Source organism: Zeugodacus cucurbitae, chromosome 5 (genome assembly GCF_028554725.1).
Source record: "Zeugodacus cucurbitae isolate PBARC_wt_2022May chromosome 5, idZeuCucr1.2, whole genome shotgun sequence".
NCBI lineage: Eukaryota > Metazoa > Arthropoda > Insecta > Diptera > Tephritidae > Zeugodacus > Zeugodacus cucurbitae.
In genome coordinates this window covers 8,480,001-8,498,055 of record NC_071670.1, presented here as the reverse complement: position 1 = coordinate 8,498,055, position 18,055 = coordinate 8,480,001, and the positions used below count along the sequence as shown (strand labels likewise).

Sequence of the window (18,055 nt, the reverse complement as noted above, 5' to 3'; positions counted from 1 at the left end):
GACTATTACTCAGGGAATTCACGTATTCCAATCCATACTGGTATCCCAAGGGACCATAACTGGTCTATGCCTGGCCTGCAGGCCTACCAGACCAACCTAACCTATCCTAAAGCAGAGTTAGGCACATCGTTTAAATGCAGTCCTAACCATACTCTCATTCTCCACTGATATTTGATGGTTTTAAAAACTGAGTAATAAAAATCGTATATCATATTTAATTGAACAGCAATCTTTTTAACAAAAGACAATTCTAAAAAGGACTGCAGTGAAATGTCAAAAAGTGGTGGTAAACAAATGTTAAAGGATTGTAAACTTTGCTTTTCATTAAAAGGTTGCGGACTTTGCTGCACACCAACACAGAGGCCTGAAAATGCTTATAAGTATTAGTAAATAAAAAGGTTTATAATAAACAACGTTGTGATAAATCACAATTGAATATAGACGACACACGATCAATCTATAATCTTATTGATCTCATAATTATTATCATTATAAATGTTCGTAGTTAGCACTGCGCTAGTGAACTCACACTTATTTAATTTTAATAATTATAATAAATTTTTCATGTGAATCACCCTGCATATTATATTGTGTAAATGTCAAGCATCATCTTGTAACTGCGCTTCCGTCTGTCAAACTGACTTTTAAATTAGGCAAATTTAATGCCAAAATAGTATATTTTCGCTTTGTGCTGGTAATTTGTTTAAAAAATAGTTTTTTTCCCCAACAGTTTATATATATTTATGTATATAGTAGATCAGTATATGCATTATAAAGAATTTGCATTGCTTGTGTGCTGAAATGAGTGGGGACTTGCCAGGACTGCACGCTTAGTTTTTTCGTGTATACATGTGAGCATCTATGTTTTTAATCAGGTATAATATATTTAAGTGGTGTGTTCAAAAAATAACTGTAATTTTTTCTTTTCTTATTCATTCGTCTAAATTAAAATAGTTACCATTCGCTATTATGCACTTATTGCAGCGCTTCTTCTTTTAGGATAGCCTTTGGCTCTTTCAGTGATCATATGCTTGTAAAATGTTCTATTTCTTTTTGGAAATAGGAAAAAGTCACACGGAGTCATGTCTAGCGAATATGGAGGATGGGGTCATCGAACAAACAAAAAGCAGGTGTGAGCTTTTAACACAAGAGAATTACCAAGCTCATAAAAACACGCCTAACTTTAGCCCGGGGTACAGAGAAGGTAAGCAATGAATATAGCTGAAAATTTTATAGTTTTCAGGGCCATGTAGATATGTACCATGTATCAACATATGCTGTATTCGATTGGTCACTGCTCTGCTCGCTATCTTTGGACGCTGCTCGATTGTCAAATATTTTACATGTGAAAGCAACACAAAGTTATCCAGTTGAATTCGTACAAGAGAGTATGGGGAAACCTCATTAAAAATTTTATCACCACTTGCGTTAGAGCTACCAAATTTTATTTTACGTTTGTAGGATATTCAAAATGGTAAAAATGGCTCAAAGTTCAAATTCAAACTATTCAGGTTTAAATTATTGTCAAAAAGGACGATATAAATATATGGGACCTAATCTTTGAATCCGTTTCGATCGAAAAATTTTACGTCGGAATCATTGAATCCGTATCGAAAATAAAATTTACGATCACATTGAACTCACTTACCGACTCGAAAATATATATTCCGCTGCTAATAGAGTCGCTAATTACGAAATCATTGAATCCGCAAAATCGAAAATTTTGCTCGAAATCTATCCGTTGGTGAATGAGTTGCGGAAATGTAAAAGAAATAAACCATTTGGAAGTTTTTATGTAAACAATTACTGATGACGGAATAAATTATGTTTTAAATGGGTATTTTAGAGACGAGAGACAAAAACGGACTAACAAAAATAATTTAAAAATGTTCAAAAGCGATATAAAGTTGCCCACTCGAGATAGCGATAGAATTTTCTCAAAAAGCTTCAGGAGAATTTAATAAAGGGTGATTTTTTAAGAGCTTGATAACTTTTTAAAAAAAAAAAACGCATAAAATTTGCAAAATCTCATCGGTTCTTTATTTGAAACGTTAGATTGGTTCATGACATTTACTTTTTGAAGATAACTTCATTTAAATGTTGACCGCGGCTGCGTCTTAGGTGGTCCATTCGGAAAGTCCAATTTTGGGCAACTTTTTCGAGCATTTCGGCCGGAATAGCCCGAATTTCTTCGGAAATGTTGTCTTCCAAAGCTGGAATAGTTGCTGGCTTATTTCTGTAGACTTTAGACTTGACGTAGCCCCACAAAAAATAGTCTAAAGGCGTTAAATCGCATGATCTTGGTGGCCAACTTACGGGTCCATTTCTTGAGATGAATTGTTCTCCGAAGTTTTCCCTCAAAATGGCCATAGAATCGCGAGCTGTGTGGCATGTAGCGCCATCTTGTTGAAACCACATGTCAACCAAGTTCAGTTCTTCCATTTTTGGCAACAAAAAGTTTGTTAGCATCGAACGATAGCGATCGCCATTCACCGTAACGTTGCGTCCAACAGCATCTTTGAAAAAATACGGTCCAATGATTCCACCAGCGTACAAACCACACCAAACAGTGCATTTTTCGGGATGCATGGGCAGTTCTTGAACGGCTTCTGGTTGCTCTTCACCCCAAATGCGGCAATTTTGCTTATTTACGTAGCCATTCAACCAGAAATGAGCCTCATCGCTGAACAAAATTTGTCGATAAACACATTTCGAACCGAACACTGATTTTGGTAATAAAATTCAATGATTTGCAAGCGTTGCTCGTTAGTAAGTCTATTCATGATGAAATGTCAAAGCATACTGAGCATCTTTCTCTTTGACACCATGTCTGAAATCCCACGTGATCTGTCAAATACTAATGCATGAAAATCCTAACCTCAAAAAAATCACCCGTTATTTTTATGGAAGAAATTTCTCAATAGTTAAATATCAGTTTTAATTTTTTTTTGAATTAAACAAAAAGCAAAATAAAGCACATACACTTTTTCAAATTTGTCGCATTTGTCGATAAAACAGTTTTACGTTCTCACTTTGTGTTAAAGCAGTTTATCGACGGAATCAATGATGGCATGAACATTTCCGATCGAAAATCTTTTATTGTATCGAAATCGAATTCGCTGCCGATTCAATGATTAGGCCCATAATTTTTTTTAATTTCTTAACTTTATATAGATTATAATTGATTAAAGAAATTGTAAGACATGTACGCAGCTAGGAATGGGTAAAAAAAATTTTTCTTTTCTTTTTTGCAGATTTCACTTTTTTGCACCAAAGAAAACGGCGCCACACTTTCCGCATGATCAAGAGGACATTTTATCGCAGTGTAGCACTAACGCAAATGGCGATAGAATTTTTAATGCGGTATCTGTCTTTTGACGGTTTGAAAAGCTTCGGTTTAAGCAGAATTTTCACCACTTTTGGCTGGCAGGGTATATCCATCTGTACATAAAACATAAATATTTTCATGCAAACTATATCTACGATCACATACTTACATACAACTATAGACAACAACAAGTAAAAACACATTATTTTTTTTTGTAAATAGCTTAAAAATTAAAAAAACTATTTTAAGTACAAAATTTATTTGTTATGTACAAAATACTTTTGCAATTAATTTAACTATTAATTTCATTGGTGTAAAAACTCACAACTACATAGTTAGTATGTAACGAAAATACTTTAAAAATCGATAACATTTACGTCTATTAACTAAACTAATTAATAATTGCACACAGTTTGATACTTGATATACATGTATCGCGAACATCAAGTCCACCGCAGGCAACTGTTAATCGAAAACTTCAATAGTTAACGTACAATATATTATAATTACAAAACATCGTCACTTTACTTAACAAACTACACTATTTAACAACAATCTTAAACAATTGTTTGTCTCTTCTTTTTCACAATTTCAACATTAAAAATAAAATTAAAAAAATACTCACAAATACAAATAAAATACACACTACGAATGAGGTACATATATAGATTATGGAAAATTCGTAAAGTGTCATATTTTATAAGTCTAACAAGCAGTCTACACTACTCACTTGTTGCACTTAAGATAAATAAAACTCAACCGCATTGTTCCTAAGTCGTTGGGCTCCAAACTAACATTACAGTCTGCTGCTCTCGCGTGTGGCGGGTGTATATTTGTCATGGCCATTGTTCGACAACTGTAAATGCTGTGGTAGTACCGCTGGACGTGCATTATGTGGTAGTGTTTCGTCCACAGTGAACACCGAATTGTCATGACCACGCATTTGACGTGTGTGTGCCTCCAGGCCATCGATTTTTTGTTCGCCTTCGGTTGTGGTAGAATCATTGTCCTTCGGTTTGCCTTCCAACAAGAAGCAGGTGATGAGGAAAAGCACTGAACCTATTTAGGAGGCGAAGAAAAACAAAACAGTTAGTAAAAAGCTAACGATTATTTGCATTTACAATTCGAACTTACTTATGCCATAGAAGCCTGCGTAGAAGATCATGAACGCCTCACGGAAACCAATCATCTTAGCAACTGGATCCAACAGAATGGGCAAATTGCCACCAACATTGTTCATTACGAACAAGAAGACGCCAATGGTTGAGGAGCGCACTTGCAACGGTACAATTTCCACAACAATCGCAAACACAATACCGAACCACATCTCGGCGAAGAAGTAACTGCAACCCAAGGTGATCATAGCCCATAACGGATCATAGTACACCGAACCGAAAGCGGGTAATGTAGCGATGAGCTGACTCACAGCTAAGACCAAAGCACGTGAACGTATACCCATTTTGGCGACAATTTTATCGGAGACAACACCACCAACAACCACACCCACACTACCAATACCAATGGTGACGGCGAACAACCACCAGCCGAGATCAACATCAGGGAAGTATGTATTGTAGTACAGATCAGCATTATAGGCAAAGGTCATGCCACCAGAGTGGCGGATGGAAGCAGCAATCATCAACATAATCATAGCAGGATTAACCAACACTTTCCACAAACCAATCTTTTTGCCATCTTTAGTGCGATCGGCCTCACCAATTGCCTTACGTTCGGGTTCCTTGAGTGTAGTGCCGGTGAGTGCGGCTACTAAGATGGCCAACACGCCAGTACCCAGATAACACATACGCCAGCCGAGATTGAAGAAATTCGATTTGGTAATGTAACGACCTACAGGGAAAGCAATGCCATAACCACCATAGATGCCCCAATTGAAAATGGCCATGACAAGTGCGCGTTTATTTTCGGGGAAAATGTCGGACATGATGCCAGTGGCTAACGGATTGCAGCCGGATTCACTGTAGAAAGAAAATGTAAATCAATCATTAAATATGCATATGAAGAGTAAATCAAAAGTCTGAAGACTTACCCTAATGCCATAACCATACGCAACAGCAGCAACTGCCAGTAGGCGCTCACAGTGCCTTGTAAAATTATAGCGACAGCGAAGATTAAAGTACAAACTGTCAACATTTTGACACGATTGTATTTATCAGCGGCGAAACCCATAAACACACCAGCAATTGTAAATACCAATATGAAGGTGGGACCAGCAAGTATCTGATAATCAATACCCAAGCCATTGTAATTCCATTCGCAGTAAGTGGTGTCATTAAGTGTTAAAGCAACACAGCTGTAATTTGTTAAAGAAAAATAGTTAAAAAAAATTATACAACAAAATAGCAGCGGTTGCATACCTGTCTTCTTCCTTCACCATCGAACATTGTTGTGGTAGTTCGTGACGTGTAAACATGGTATTATTTTGTTGGCAGGCTTTATCGCCATAATCCAATTCAATGGCGGTCTGTTTGGAAGTAACACCGATGAGATAATGACCCAATTCGCCGAGTATATAGCCGACTGTGAGTACGCCCAACGCATAGGCGTTGTAATAGCTGCTTACTTTCTTAATTATTGGCACCATTTTGTGACTTTAACGTGAGCTGTAAGTATATGAAAACAGGGAAGATGTTGTTTTAATAAAGTGTTCAAGTGTAAAAGGATATTATTTTTAAAAACAGTAATGGAATAAGCGAAAAATATAAGTGTTTAAATTAAGAAAAAAATCAAGAATAAAGAAAACTAATCAGAAATGGGATATTTATGTTAAAAATACAAGTGTTTAATCTAAGAATAAATCAAGAATTAAGAAAAAATCAGAAGTGGGATATTTAATTTAAAAAATACAAGTGTTTAAATTGAGAAAAGAATTAAGAAAAAAATTAAGAATAAATTAAAAAATTAGAAGTGGGATATTCTATTTAAAAATATAAGTGTTCAAATTAAGAAAAAAATCAAGAATTAAGAAAAAATCAGAAGTGGGATATTTATTGAAAAAAATATATGTGTTTAAATTAAGACAAAAATCAGAAGTGGGATATTTTATTTAAAAAATATAAGTTTCCAAATTAAGAAAAAATCAAGAATTGAGAAAAAAATCAGAAATGGGATGGCTTTTCAACGAAGTATTATTTTATTTGCCTCTAACGCCTCATTCAACAAATATATATAAACATTACTCAGTGGCAATAAAATATTCAAAGTGTAATTAATGTATATTTTTGACACAAAAAACACACTCCGGTTTCCACACTTTAACATATCAATTGTCAGTTGTGCTACAATTCTATTCCCTAATAGTAATTTATTATTATTGAAAAACAAAAAAAAAAAAAACAAATAGTCACGATAAATTGCCAATGAATGCCGCTATTTCTGTTCTCAGCAATATAAATTTATCTTACGTGCATATAGAACTTGATATGTATGTATGTATACGACTTTCCTTGTAGGGAAACCCATGCAATCTAGTAGAACAATTTACATAACTTCACACATGCTTTTTGCACTACTAATATCAACACCTTTTACGGTCTAATTTAATGTAATTAAAAGCTACATAGTTGTCACCAAATTGGCGTATACAATAGTATAGCTGCACACGCTATGCCTTTCACTTACACAATTTTTTTCCTACAGGGTTAACATTTCTTGATACACTTGACAATGATTTATAGATATCGGCACGATTGAACGAATTTCCCAGCATGTTTGTGTGTGTGTGTTGAATAAATACTTCTAATAGTTGCACTCATTTTCGACGTGTGGTAATATTTTAATTGCACACTCTTTTTAGTAAACAGACACTTTTTAGTTGCTATCTATGGATATATATACATATATATGAGTCAGCTACAATGTTTTGCCGAAAAAACGTGACTGGTATTTGAAAGGCAGAAAGGAAATTACTTTTTTGCACGTTATTAGCACGGCAGTTAGGATGTTAGTATTACCATTTATGGAAATCTAAAGCAATGAAAGCTGAAAATTGGTTTTAGTGACATTGAAATAATTATTTTTAAATAAATAGTATATTGATATAGTGTGTAGTTTTTACTTTCATTTATAATATTTTGCAGTAAATAGCATATTTTTACCATTTTTGTATTTCCTAGCATTTTAACTGCTAATAACTAAAGCACTTGAATTAATAGTATGCGTTTGGCAACACCTTCAGGGATTTTTTGTTTGTTTATGTGCATGCACAAACATGAAAATCAAATATTAACCAAACAAAGCGGTATTTATTTATGTAAACAAAGCACATATTTTTGTTTTCATTTGCTGTTATCCAAAATAAAATAAACGTCAACTTATGTTTGACCAATTTAGCTGCAATTATTAACTTATTACTCTTTAAATTGTTTGATTAATTTCATTATATTTATTTTGTTATTTGTTTCACCTCTGTATGTGTGTGGCAACACCTTTAAGGATTTGTTATTTGTTTATGTGCATGCATAAACATGAAAATCAAATATTCACCATATGAAGCGGTAATTATTGCATGTAAACAAAGCACATATTTTTGACGTCTGTGCTTGATTGAATTAAATTTGCATTGCCTGGTATACTAATTTATTAATTCTACGCAGAATATTTAAATTTTCACTAAAATCAAACTAAAATTAAAATCTGCAACCATTAAAATACACAAATATAATTAATTTATGTTAGTGGTAGTAGGCCAGCGTCCCAGCAGAATTAAAAGCGAGATCTCCTGAAAGGAGGAATGAAGGAGTCCTCCTATTGACCTCTTTTAGGAGCAGTAAGGGAGATTTTTTAATTTTGTTCTTATATTGTGTTTTTATTATTTATTTTACTTTATTGTTGACCTCCTTTTGTCATCTTTTAGGAGCAAAAAAGGAGATTTTATATTTCTATTGTGATTTTTTTTACTTCATTTTAGTGTTGACCTCCTTTTGTCCTCCTTTAGGAGCAATAAAGGAGATTTTTTAATTTTTCGTAGCTTAAAAATCGTACTTTTGATTCAAAAATTACAATTTAACGGGAAATAATACCTGTTAATTTTTGGCTTCAAGCAATTGTTCATTTCAACTGTGTTTTTTAAAGCGTGCAGACGTAAGTGTTTTATATCTATTAAGTATTAAATATTTTAAATTGATAATTAAATGTACTCTAAAAGGCATTTAAAACGGCTAGTGAATAAAAAATTAATTTATTTATATAAAAAACAAAATAATAATACACAAAATGAAAATGATGTGGAAAGTATTAATGAAATTGAAAGTGATACAGGCTCGAAAGAAGTGATAGAAGATTTTTGTTTGCCAGCTGAACCAATTTCAAAACAGTTAGCCATTTGGGCAATTGAAAATCGAATAACAAAGGCCGCATGTAACAGTCTTCTTGCAATTTTAAACTCACAAAATTTAAATGTGCCTATATCAAAAAATAAGCTCTTACAATCTTTCCAACCAGATCATACTAATGTAATAGCCAAGCCGTCTGGAGAAAAATGAAATAAAACACGATAATTCTGTAGGTGGAATACGGAAGCTAGAGGAAATATCGGTGCAGAACACTATACTCCTGGAGCGGATTATTGACATATTGCAACCGAAGAAGATTGAATTAATGATATTTCCTATTAAAAACATGAATGATTTAGCATCTAAAGAGTTCTTGCTTTTGAATAAGCCTGAGGAAGAAATTGTGAGTATGATAACATACATTTGATAAGATGTTACTAAACAGTTTGAATTTATTATAGGTGGCGTATCTGAACCAAAATTTTTCAAAGATACCCCTATCAAAAATTTTGGATGAAGTGATTGCGGAGTCCCTGCTCTTAAAAGTGAATTGGGATGGAGCCAAAAAAAAAAAGTTGCATTGAAGAATTATACACTTTTCAATAAATTTCTTTACGGTAATACATAATTTCAATTCATATCATCTATTTTTTTAACAAGTTTAATTTTTAGAGGCCTTAAAAGATGATTACTCATACCCTGATTTTGAGGCAAAGATCAAAAAGGCGTTTCTCAAATGTAAGGCTCAGTTCTACAGGAACACTTATAATATAAAAAAAAATAATAGATTTCATGTACATTCATTTAATTAATAAACTTTAATAAAAAATAAAATTATAAAAATTTGTTTTTGTTAAAGTAATTGCAGGTTGAAAATAATATAGGATTTGTCATAGAGATCTCCTTTAGGATTAATCATAGAGATCTCCTATAGTGGTAATCATAGAGATCTCCTATATCAGTAATCATAGAGATCTCCATTAGGAGGTTAAAAGGAGTACTCGCGTTCCAATGACATGCAATGTTAAAAACGAGTATACAATTGTACGTCTATTTACACACGAGTATTAGGAGTAATAGGGAGTATAGGATATCTCCTAAAGGATTAATCCAGGAGGTCTCAAACGATCATCCTAAAATCTGCTGGGGTAGTTATTGTTATCAATAACAATATAAGGATTGTAAAAAAATGTTATGTGACATGATTTGCGTTAGAAAATTACCAAAAACTTCATAAAGCATATTGCTGGTTAAACAAGATTTTGGCAACTTTTCAACGCAAATGTACATACATATTTACATTTATATGTATGTATGTATATTAAATAGTAAAATTAGTTACATGTGCTTCAAAAAATAATATGCTAAACTTGTTTACTTGAATTTATGTAAAAATGCCGATTTCTGCCAACGCCTAAACGAGCACGTGTGTGTGAGAAGTTTTCGCCCAGCATTGTTGCTATTGTGCTATTCTTTGTTTGCATTATTAGATATTATACATACAAATATTTATGTTTTGCCTTTTCCACAATTCAAGCGGATATGCCGGCTGGCTAATGGATTTCAAATGTAAAACAATGTGTACGGGTTCAAAAGCCAATTTGAAGGTTAGCATTAAATAGGAAACGACGTAAGAAAAAATGCACAATCACCTGCAGATCAACGCAAAAGAATGCGAAGTATACGCTAACCATAACAAAAAACCCAAAAAAGTAAGAAAAAAAAACAATAAAAAAGAAAAAAACCAAGAACAAATTTGAAACATTTTGTAATTGCGATACCTTTCATTTAACTGATGTATGTGCATTCAATTAATAAAGCATTCAGTGTATGAGCATACGCAAATTGTTAGATTTCATTATATCATGCATTAAAGAGAGATACATCAATTTTGACAGCTAAGCTCCGGAAAAAGTGACAGTAGCATAGCTTTATTGACGTTATGAAATACGATAATAAAAAAAAATATAACAATAATAGTAAGAATGTATAAAACCATATGCCGTCGATTTGCAATTAAGACTTGAAAAAAATAATAATAAATTTACTACAATGCTGCGGTTCTTTGGCATTAATTGACACAAAATGATTAATAAATGTTGCCATACACTTGATGTGGTTGATAGAAATGTATGTACATATAAAAAAATTCACATAATAATAAAGAATGAACCACAATGCTTTCAGCAAATGTGTTTGTGTGCCGTTATTTTATGAATAAAATATGAATTTACAGTTTATATATGTAAATACAATTTTTTAATACCACAAGGCTGATCTCAATATTAATGTTAAGGTCAGCTATGGATACCGCAAAGGAAAAAATATTAAAATATTCGAATTTAATTTAAAAAAAATCAGTTTCGGAAAAAATATTTTATTTAATTTTTAAAATTTCGACAAAAAATATTTCAACGGAAAATTTCGAAAAAAATATTTTATTTAATTTTTAAAATTTCGATAAATAATCTTTCAGCGGAAAATTTCGAAAAAAAAAAATATTTTATTTAATTTAGAAAATTTCGATAAATAATCTTTCAGCGGAAAATTGCGAAAAAAAATATTTTATTTAATTTAGAAAATTTCGATAAAGAATCTTTCAGCGGAAAATTTCGAAAAAAATATTTTATTTAATTTTTAAAATTTCGATAATAAATATATCAGCGGAAAATTTCGAAAAAAATATTCTATTTAATTTGTATTTAATTTTATCTTAATTTGATTCTTAATAAATTTATCTATATCCTGCGTTTGTTTGATAGACTTGTTCTGCTTTAGCACCATTATTGATTTGTGATTAATTTCAGAAAAATTCAGTACAATTACAAAATGCAACAATAATGTAAATAAATACGAAATTAGCTAATTGAGTAATTGATTTATGTAATTAAGCAACTTATGCGGTTAATTAGTGTACGCTTTCACAGTACAAATGAAGCAGGCTATAGAAGTGAGTCAGTTTGGGATAGGTGTTGGGCATCTAGTTGTTGTATGGATATAAATAAGTAAATATTAAGTGAATATATATGTCTATATATGTATATAGGTATGTATGAACAGTAGCAAATAAGTGAATGTTGACAGTTGAGTGAAAGGCTGTGCTGAGTCATTTAAGAAGTTTATTAAAAAATATATATTTTATAGATAAAAAGATATATGCAAATTAAGGCATTTTTTGCTATTTTTTATGCCTCAATTTATTGCAAAAATAATATATGTCTTTTTACTAAACCTTATATAATTTTTTGTAAACAAACAACTTGCTCTCAATAATTAATCTATCAAACTAACTTCAATAACAATATTCAAATCAAAATTCATTATAATTTACATATATTTTTAGTCAATTGCATGCATTAACCCAGACAGGCATACAAAATATCTCTGACAGTTTGTGCAACCAGTCTGTCATTGACTTTGTCTAAGAATTCCAGTTAATTACAAACGAACCGGTTTTTTGCCTTAACATTGATTGTGGTAAGCGCCTTGAAATTGCAACAGACGCACGGTTGCATGATTCACGAATCAGGCACGTGCAAGAGCAGCAAATATTCTTAAAATTACGCTGAAAAAAAAAAAAACAAAACAAAAAAACCAAAGTAAAGCCGCATAATCGAAACTGGATCTTCAGTTTGGGGCATCCCCAGCAGTTTAAGAGAGCAAAAGTAGTTTCTGAAGGCGCGCCTGCGCTAAAAGTAGACGCGGAAACTTGTTTTTTGCGCTAAATTTATTGCTGGACAACCACGCACTTGGCACATGAGTTTAAACGTAAAATAAAGTAAAGTTTGAAAACAAAGGGTAGACATAAGGAAGCGCGTAAAATATATATACAGAACTGTTGAGGCGTAAACAACTTCGATGAAGTTGAAGCTAATTATGAGACATATGTCAGTGTGGCTTTAGCGGTTGGGCTTAATGAGCAAAAACACTGTTGGATGGAAAATTTTTACTAGTTGGGAATTTAAAAAAAACATGCAGACGTGTTACTTTGATTACTTTAATTAAATAAAAACATTAAAAAAAAATAAATTATTTTTATTTTCATTATAACAAATATTCGAAATTTATTGTTTTTAATTGCAGTGTTACTTTGATTAATTTTTTTTTATTTCAAAATTTTTAATTTTAATTTTTTTTTTATTTTTATCACAACAAAGATTTTAAATTTATTATTTTTATTTATTTTTAATTAATATTTTTTTTAAATATGTAGATGTGTTACTTGAATTACTTTAATTAAATTATTTTTTTTAATTTCAAAATTTTTTATTTTTTTTATTATTTTAAATAAATTATGTTTATTTTTTTATTAATATTTTTTACAAATTTAATTTAGTATAAAAAAAATTAAATTTTTTTATTTTTATTTTCATTATAACGAATATTCTAAATTTATTGTTTTTAATTGCAGTGTTACTTTGATTACTTTAATTAAATTATTTTTATTTATTTCTAAATTTTATTTTATTTTATTATTTTCATCCTAAAAGTTTTCGAAATGTTTTACTTTTTTATTACTATTTTTTATAAAAATTTTTATTCTTATTTTATATATTTTCTAACATTTTCTCACTTCACCAAAAACTCTACAACCACTATAGGCCGTTTCACATGTTCAGTGTTCAATTTCAATGACATGCATTCACTACTGTCAACTTGACTGACATTTCGATTAATGTATGGTGACAACTGTGCTATTACGATTTGTCATTGCCAATGTTTTGTTAAATATTTTTGCGTTCAAAATTAGCATAAAACCGCAAGTGTTTCGGAAAAACTTATTATACATTTCAATTGAACTATTAGAGTCACTAGTCATTTAATTGGAAATCATTTAGTGGAATTGTTGAACGACTAAATACTAGTACTAGTTCTGTCAAACTGAAGCTTGTATGCAACAATTACTAAAGGTGGCATATCAAAGTAAATGTTTCGCAATGCGTAACTAATACGTTATTAACTTAGTGGCAGTTGTATTTAAAAACAATGCAGCTGTTTGTTATCATGCTACATTTACAATTATTTAAATGCATTTAAGACACACAGGCTATTAGCCGGAATTGATAATTCAGTACGCAGAAATTAACGGAAATTAATTGCCAGCAAGTAATGCAGTCTGGCATTTTAGCGTGAATTAAAAAAAAAATAAAACGTAATGCACATAAATTAACCCTTTTAAACCGGTTAGTAGCCGTTGCGGTAGTGCAAATGACGTTACGGTCACTCACTCAATAACAACAACAGTTTTCAGGAGTTTTAATTCATTGCAATACGTTGCAAATTATTTTAAAATATTTTTTTCCACTTTTTTTTTAGATTTCAGATTTTATAAATAAACTTCGCTGCAGCTTAGCAACAATTGCGAGTTTAATAAATTAGCGGAAGAAATGGCGTGTTTGCTGCATACTTTTTGTAGTTACTGTAGCATTTTTGTAGAATTTATGTACACTTGAAAGAAGTACGAATTTTGCGCGATAAATCTTCGAAAGGGAGCAGCATGAAAAGTAACAAAAATAACCACAGAAAAAAATTAACAAAAAAAAGTACGAAAAAAAACTGAAAAAACAACAAAAAAAGGAAGAATAAAAAACAACAAAAAAAAATCCAAAAAAAAGAAGAATAAAAAACAACAAAAACACTGCATTAATTAGCTGCTGATTTTCGTGCAAAAAAAAGTAATCGTCTCCACTCTTTTTTAATTTTAACGTACGCTTTGGTAGTTATAATTTTCAGCTGTCACTTACATACACACACAAACATATATACACATATTTAACAACTGTGGCAGCACAGGAAGTTTATAAAACACAACAACTTTTATTTTGCTACTTTTTTTCTTTAGTTTATCTATTTTTTTCCTATAAGATTTTGTCTGCTTACGTCTTGTAGTAATCATTTATTTCCTTTTCTGTTGCTAACCTGTTTTGCATATGCACTTAAGTGGAAGGGTAATTGATTTGTATGAGCTGCTATAAAATTTAACGATCGTAAGACTTAACTTGAAGTCAGCAGAAATCTGTAAACAATTTTAAGAGCTGGAAATTCTGCTTGGAATATTAATGAAATGAAAGAATGATGGAAATTGGAGAAATGCCTTGGAATCATTTTCATTCAGTTTTTTTAATTTTTTTTTAAGTTACACTACTGTGAAAAAAAAATAAAATTTATAGCTCAAAATTCTTTTAGCATTAACTATTTGTGAGCAAGTATACATATATTACTACTCAGAGCATATTAAAATACAGTGGAACTTTCTTAACTCGAAGATGTCCATAACTCGAATTTTTTAAATGGCAATAAAAGTCAAATTTCATACAAATGTCCAGTGGCGGATCCAAGGGGGGGGGGGGGGGTTTTGGTGTTAAAACACCCCCTAAACTCAGAGAAAAATATATGTTTGTTGATATGGGTTTGGAATGAGGTTATTGATCAAAAAAATCACATCAAATTATAAGCAATTGTAAATAAGTTACAAGATTTTTGTTGTTATTCATATAATTCGAACTTTCTCTACATTTATACAAACAGTATCGCTGAAGCTCAGTGATTAATTGAGGATTACACGGCATCTCACATTCCATGTTATATTTTCCTTGATTTTTGAAAGAATTCTTCTAGTATTTCATCAACTGATAGTTCAATATCCCTATGAATATTCATTGATGCTAGACCATTAAGCTTATCTTGACCTGACGTATTTCGTAAATAGGTTTTAATTCTCTTTAAACTTGAAAAACTTCTTTCCGGTGATGCTATTGAAACAGGCAATAACGCCAATATGCATAAAAAAATCTTGAAAACAAAAGACGTTTTGTTCACTGCTTCTAAAGCTTCGAGAGCATTCCGAAAATGCTTGCCTGAAGTTCGCTGTTTCCACATTTTCATCTCCATCTCCGCATGACAGTTTTGTTCTGAACAGTTGATCACCCTTTCATAAAAAGAAAATATTTCTCGGGGATTTTTTAGCGTGAAATTCGTACTTTGGGAAAAATACACACAAAAAACAAAAAACGTTTCCTATAATAACTGAATTTTCGCGAGGGAACTGCTATATTAAAAATACGTTGAGTAATAAAACTTTTGAGTAATAAAAACTTTATATGAAACTTATGCCCGATTTCACAGTCAGTGCTTAGGTTGTGCTTAAGATAAAACAGAAATATTGCGTTTTACAGTTCATACTTAAGTTCTGCTTAAGTACTGAAAATGGGAGACTTAAGGAGTGCGTAAGTAACAGCTGATTTTTGTTTTGAATATTGACTTATTTGTCAAAAAAATAAAATAAAAATTATTTGCTGAAACAATTTTTGGAATTTCTTGCATTCAATGACGGTTATATGCTTTCCTGCGAGTTGCAATAGGTGCCCCCACTCGCTTGCGGTGAAATTCGGTGTCCTTTTATTGTTTCCATCCATTTCCTAGATTCTAAATTTATTCGTCGCAGTTATTTTTCATCAACAATAATTATAATTTGTCAGATGGTATTTGTAAACAAATGTTTTTCATTGTGCTGCCATATATCATAATAGAATTTTATATAAAATAAGCATCGACTGTGAAATGCAAATGACTACTCAGTCAAGATTTTATTTGGGCACAACTTAAGTACGAACTGTGAAACCGGGCATTAAATTTCATATAATCTTATACTTCTAGATTGCATAAATCATGCAACAAAGGCATGGAATACAGACTGACTGAATGAATGAAATTTTCTATATCTCGAGGTCTAAATTTTTTGTGGACTATGGTGATTCGAGTTAGAGAAGCTCCACTTGTAAGCATAAAGCATCGAGTTCGATAACCTCCACTGTATTTGTAAGCATAAATATAAATATATTGCTACTCTGAGTATATTAAAAAATTTCATCACACTGTATGTTAGATAAAAAAGTACACTAACATTGAACGAATTGAATTATCCCTCAAAAATATTTATCCTATTAAAATCCTTACTTAGATAAATTTTCTATCACGCCAACTTAATTGCAACAATGAGAAGTGCGTCGAAGGGATGTACAGCCAGTTGGCAACGCATCACCAGCAGAGCAAAACAAAAATAAGTAAAAAATAAAATTCTAACAATTCAAGTGACATGCAAAGCGAAAGTAATTTCTTATAAATGTAGCTGTGGCTTAAATCGCATAAATTCGTAATAATCGTAATAAAAAATAAGGGCGCGTGTGAGTTTTTAGATAATTGTATTGATTTTAGCACCAATTAACACACAATTACAAAAATATTTGTGAAAAAAAAAAACAAAAAACACATAACACTATGACTAATCATATGCAGCACGTGTACACTTTGAACGTTTATGACGAGAATTTCAACAATTCTGTTAAAATTTTTCAATTTAAAATGCAAAAATTTTCGTATAATTTTACTATTTCTCTCACCTATTTTCCACTAATTGTATGCTAGTTATAACTATTTTAAGTGGTTTATGGCACATACATATATGTATGTATGTTTGTATGCAATTACTTGAACTTAGAGTGCAACGAGTAATGCAACCGCCACCAAGGTTAACTGGTTGCGCCCTGCTTGGTAGCACAGTACAATTGTATATATGTATGTGTGTATGTTTGCATAGAGAGTGCAATGTATGTCTGCATTTGAATAAAGGTGTTTAGCAAACCTACATGCACACTACGGTACAAATGTTTATTTGTAGCAGTCAAACGTTGGGCAAAGTGTAGGCAAGAATCAATTAATAGCCACAATAAAATGCTGTTTACGTATAGTTATGTCTGTATGTATAAATGCTTGATTGTAAGTACATATTATAATTTAAATAGCATTATAGTTGTACAAGTTGTTTTATACACCTTTAGGCGGCGCACATGCGCACACACATTTTTTCCTAGTTGGCACAAATATTTTCCACTTGAACATTAACATACAAATATATTATTGTAGATTTATGGTAACAGGTGGCCGAACTGTGAAACATTACATAAATAAGAATTGTGTCGTGCCAGACAGCACTTGACCGGAATCACAGCTGCTTAGCCAGATGTAGAATGTTTTACAGTTGTGAAATTGTATGGCTTGCATTCACGAGTAACATGCGATTAAACATATTTAATATTATATAATATTTGCATGTTTATTAATGAAATGCAGAAATTGCCGATTGCACGCTTATTAATAAATAAGTAAATGTATAAAAATATATAAAAATAAAAAATAAAAAAAAATCGATAAACGTGCATGTGCATGGTTGTTACAAAGTTTTTATTTTAGCTTAGATAACTAAAAGAGAATGTGTTTCGAGTAGAAAATGATGAGCAGATAATTGTGTAAAAATATTTATAAAAAAAAATTAATAATAAATTATAATAAATAAATAAAAAAATTAAAATAAAATTAATTGATAGCAAAAAAAGTAAGCAAGTAAGCATAGATTATATTGAAAAAAATATTAAAATTT

At 31.2% G+C, this 18,055-nt stretch overlaps 1 protein-coding gene across 1 annotated transcript in view; it reads right to left on the bottom strand.

Annotated features, from left to right (window-relative positions):
- Positions 1-3,996: 3,996 nt before the first annotated feature.
- The window catches only part of LOC105216239 (putative metabolite transport protein HI_1104), a 28,847-nt gene continuing 14,788 nt past the window's right edge, over positions 3,997-18,055 (bottom strand). Inside the window, exons 2-5 of the mRNA XM_054231212.1 lie at positions 5,704-5,949; positions 5,376-5,639; positions 4,463-5,304; positions 3,997-4,387 (exon numbers count right to left, since the gene is read on the bottom strand). Of these exons, the coding sequence (XP_054087187.1) occupies positions 4,125-4,387; positions 4,463-5,304; positions 5,376-5,639; positions 5,704-5,930 (1,596 nt within the window). The 5' untranslated portion in view covers positions 5,931-5,949 and the 3' untranslated portion in view covers positions 3,997-4,124. The remainder of the gene's footprint in view (positions 4,388-4,462; positions 5,305-5,375; positions 5,640-5,703; positions 5,950-18,055) is intronic.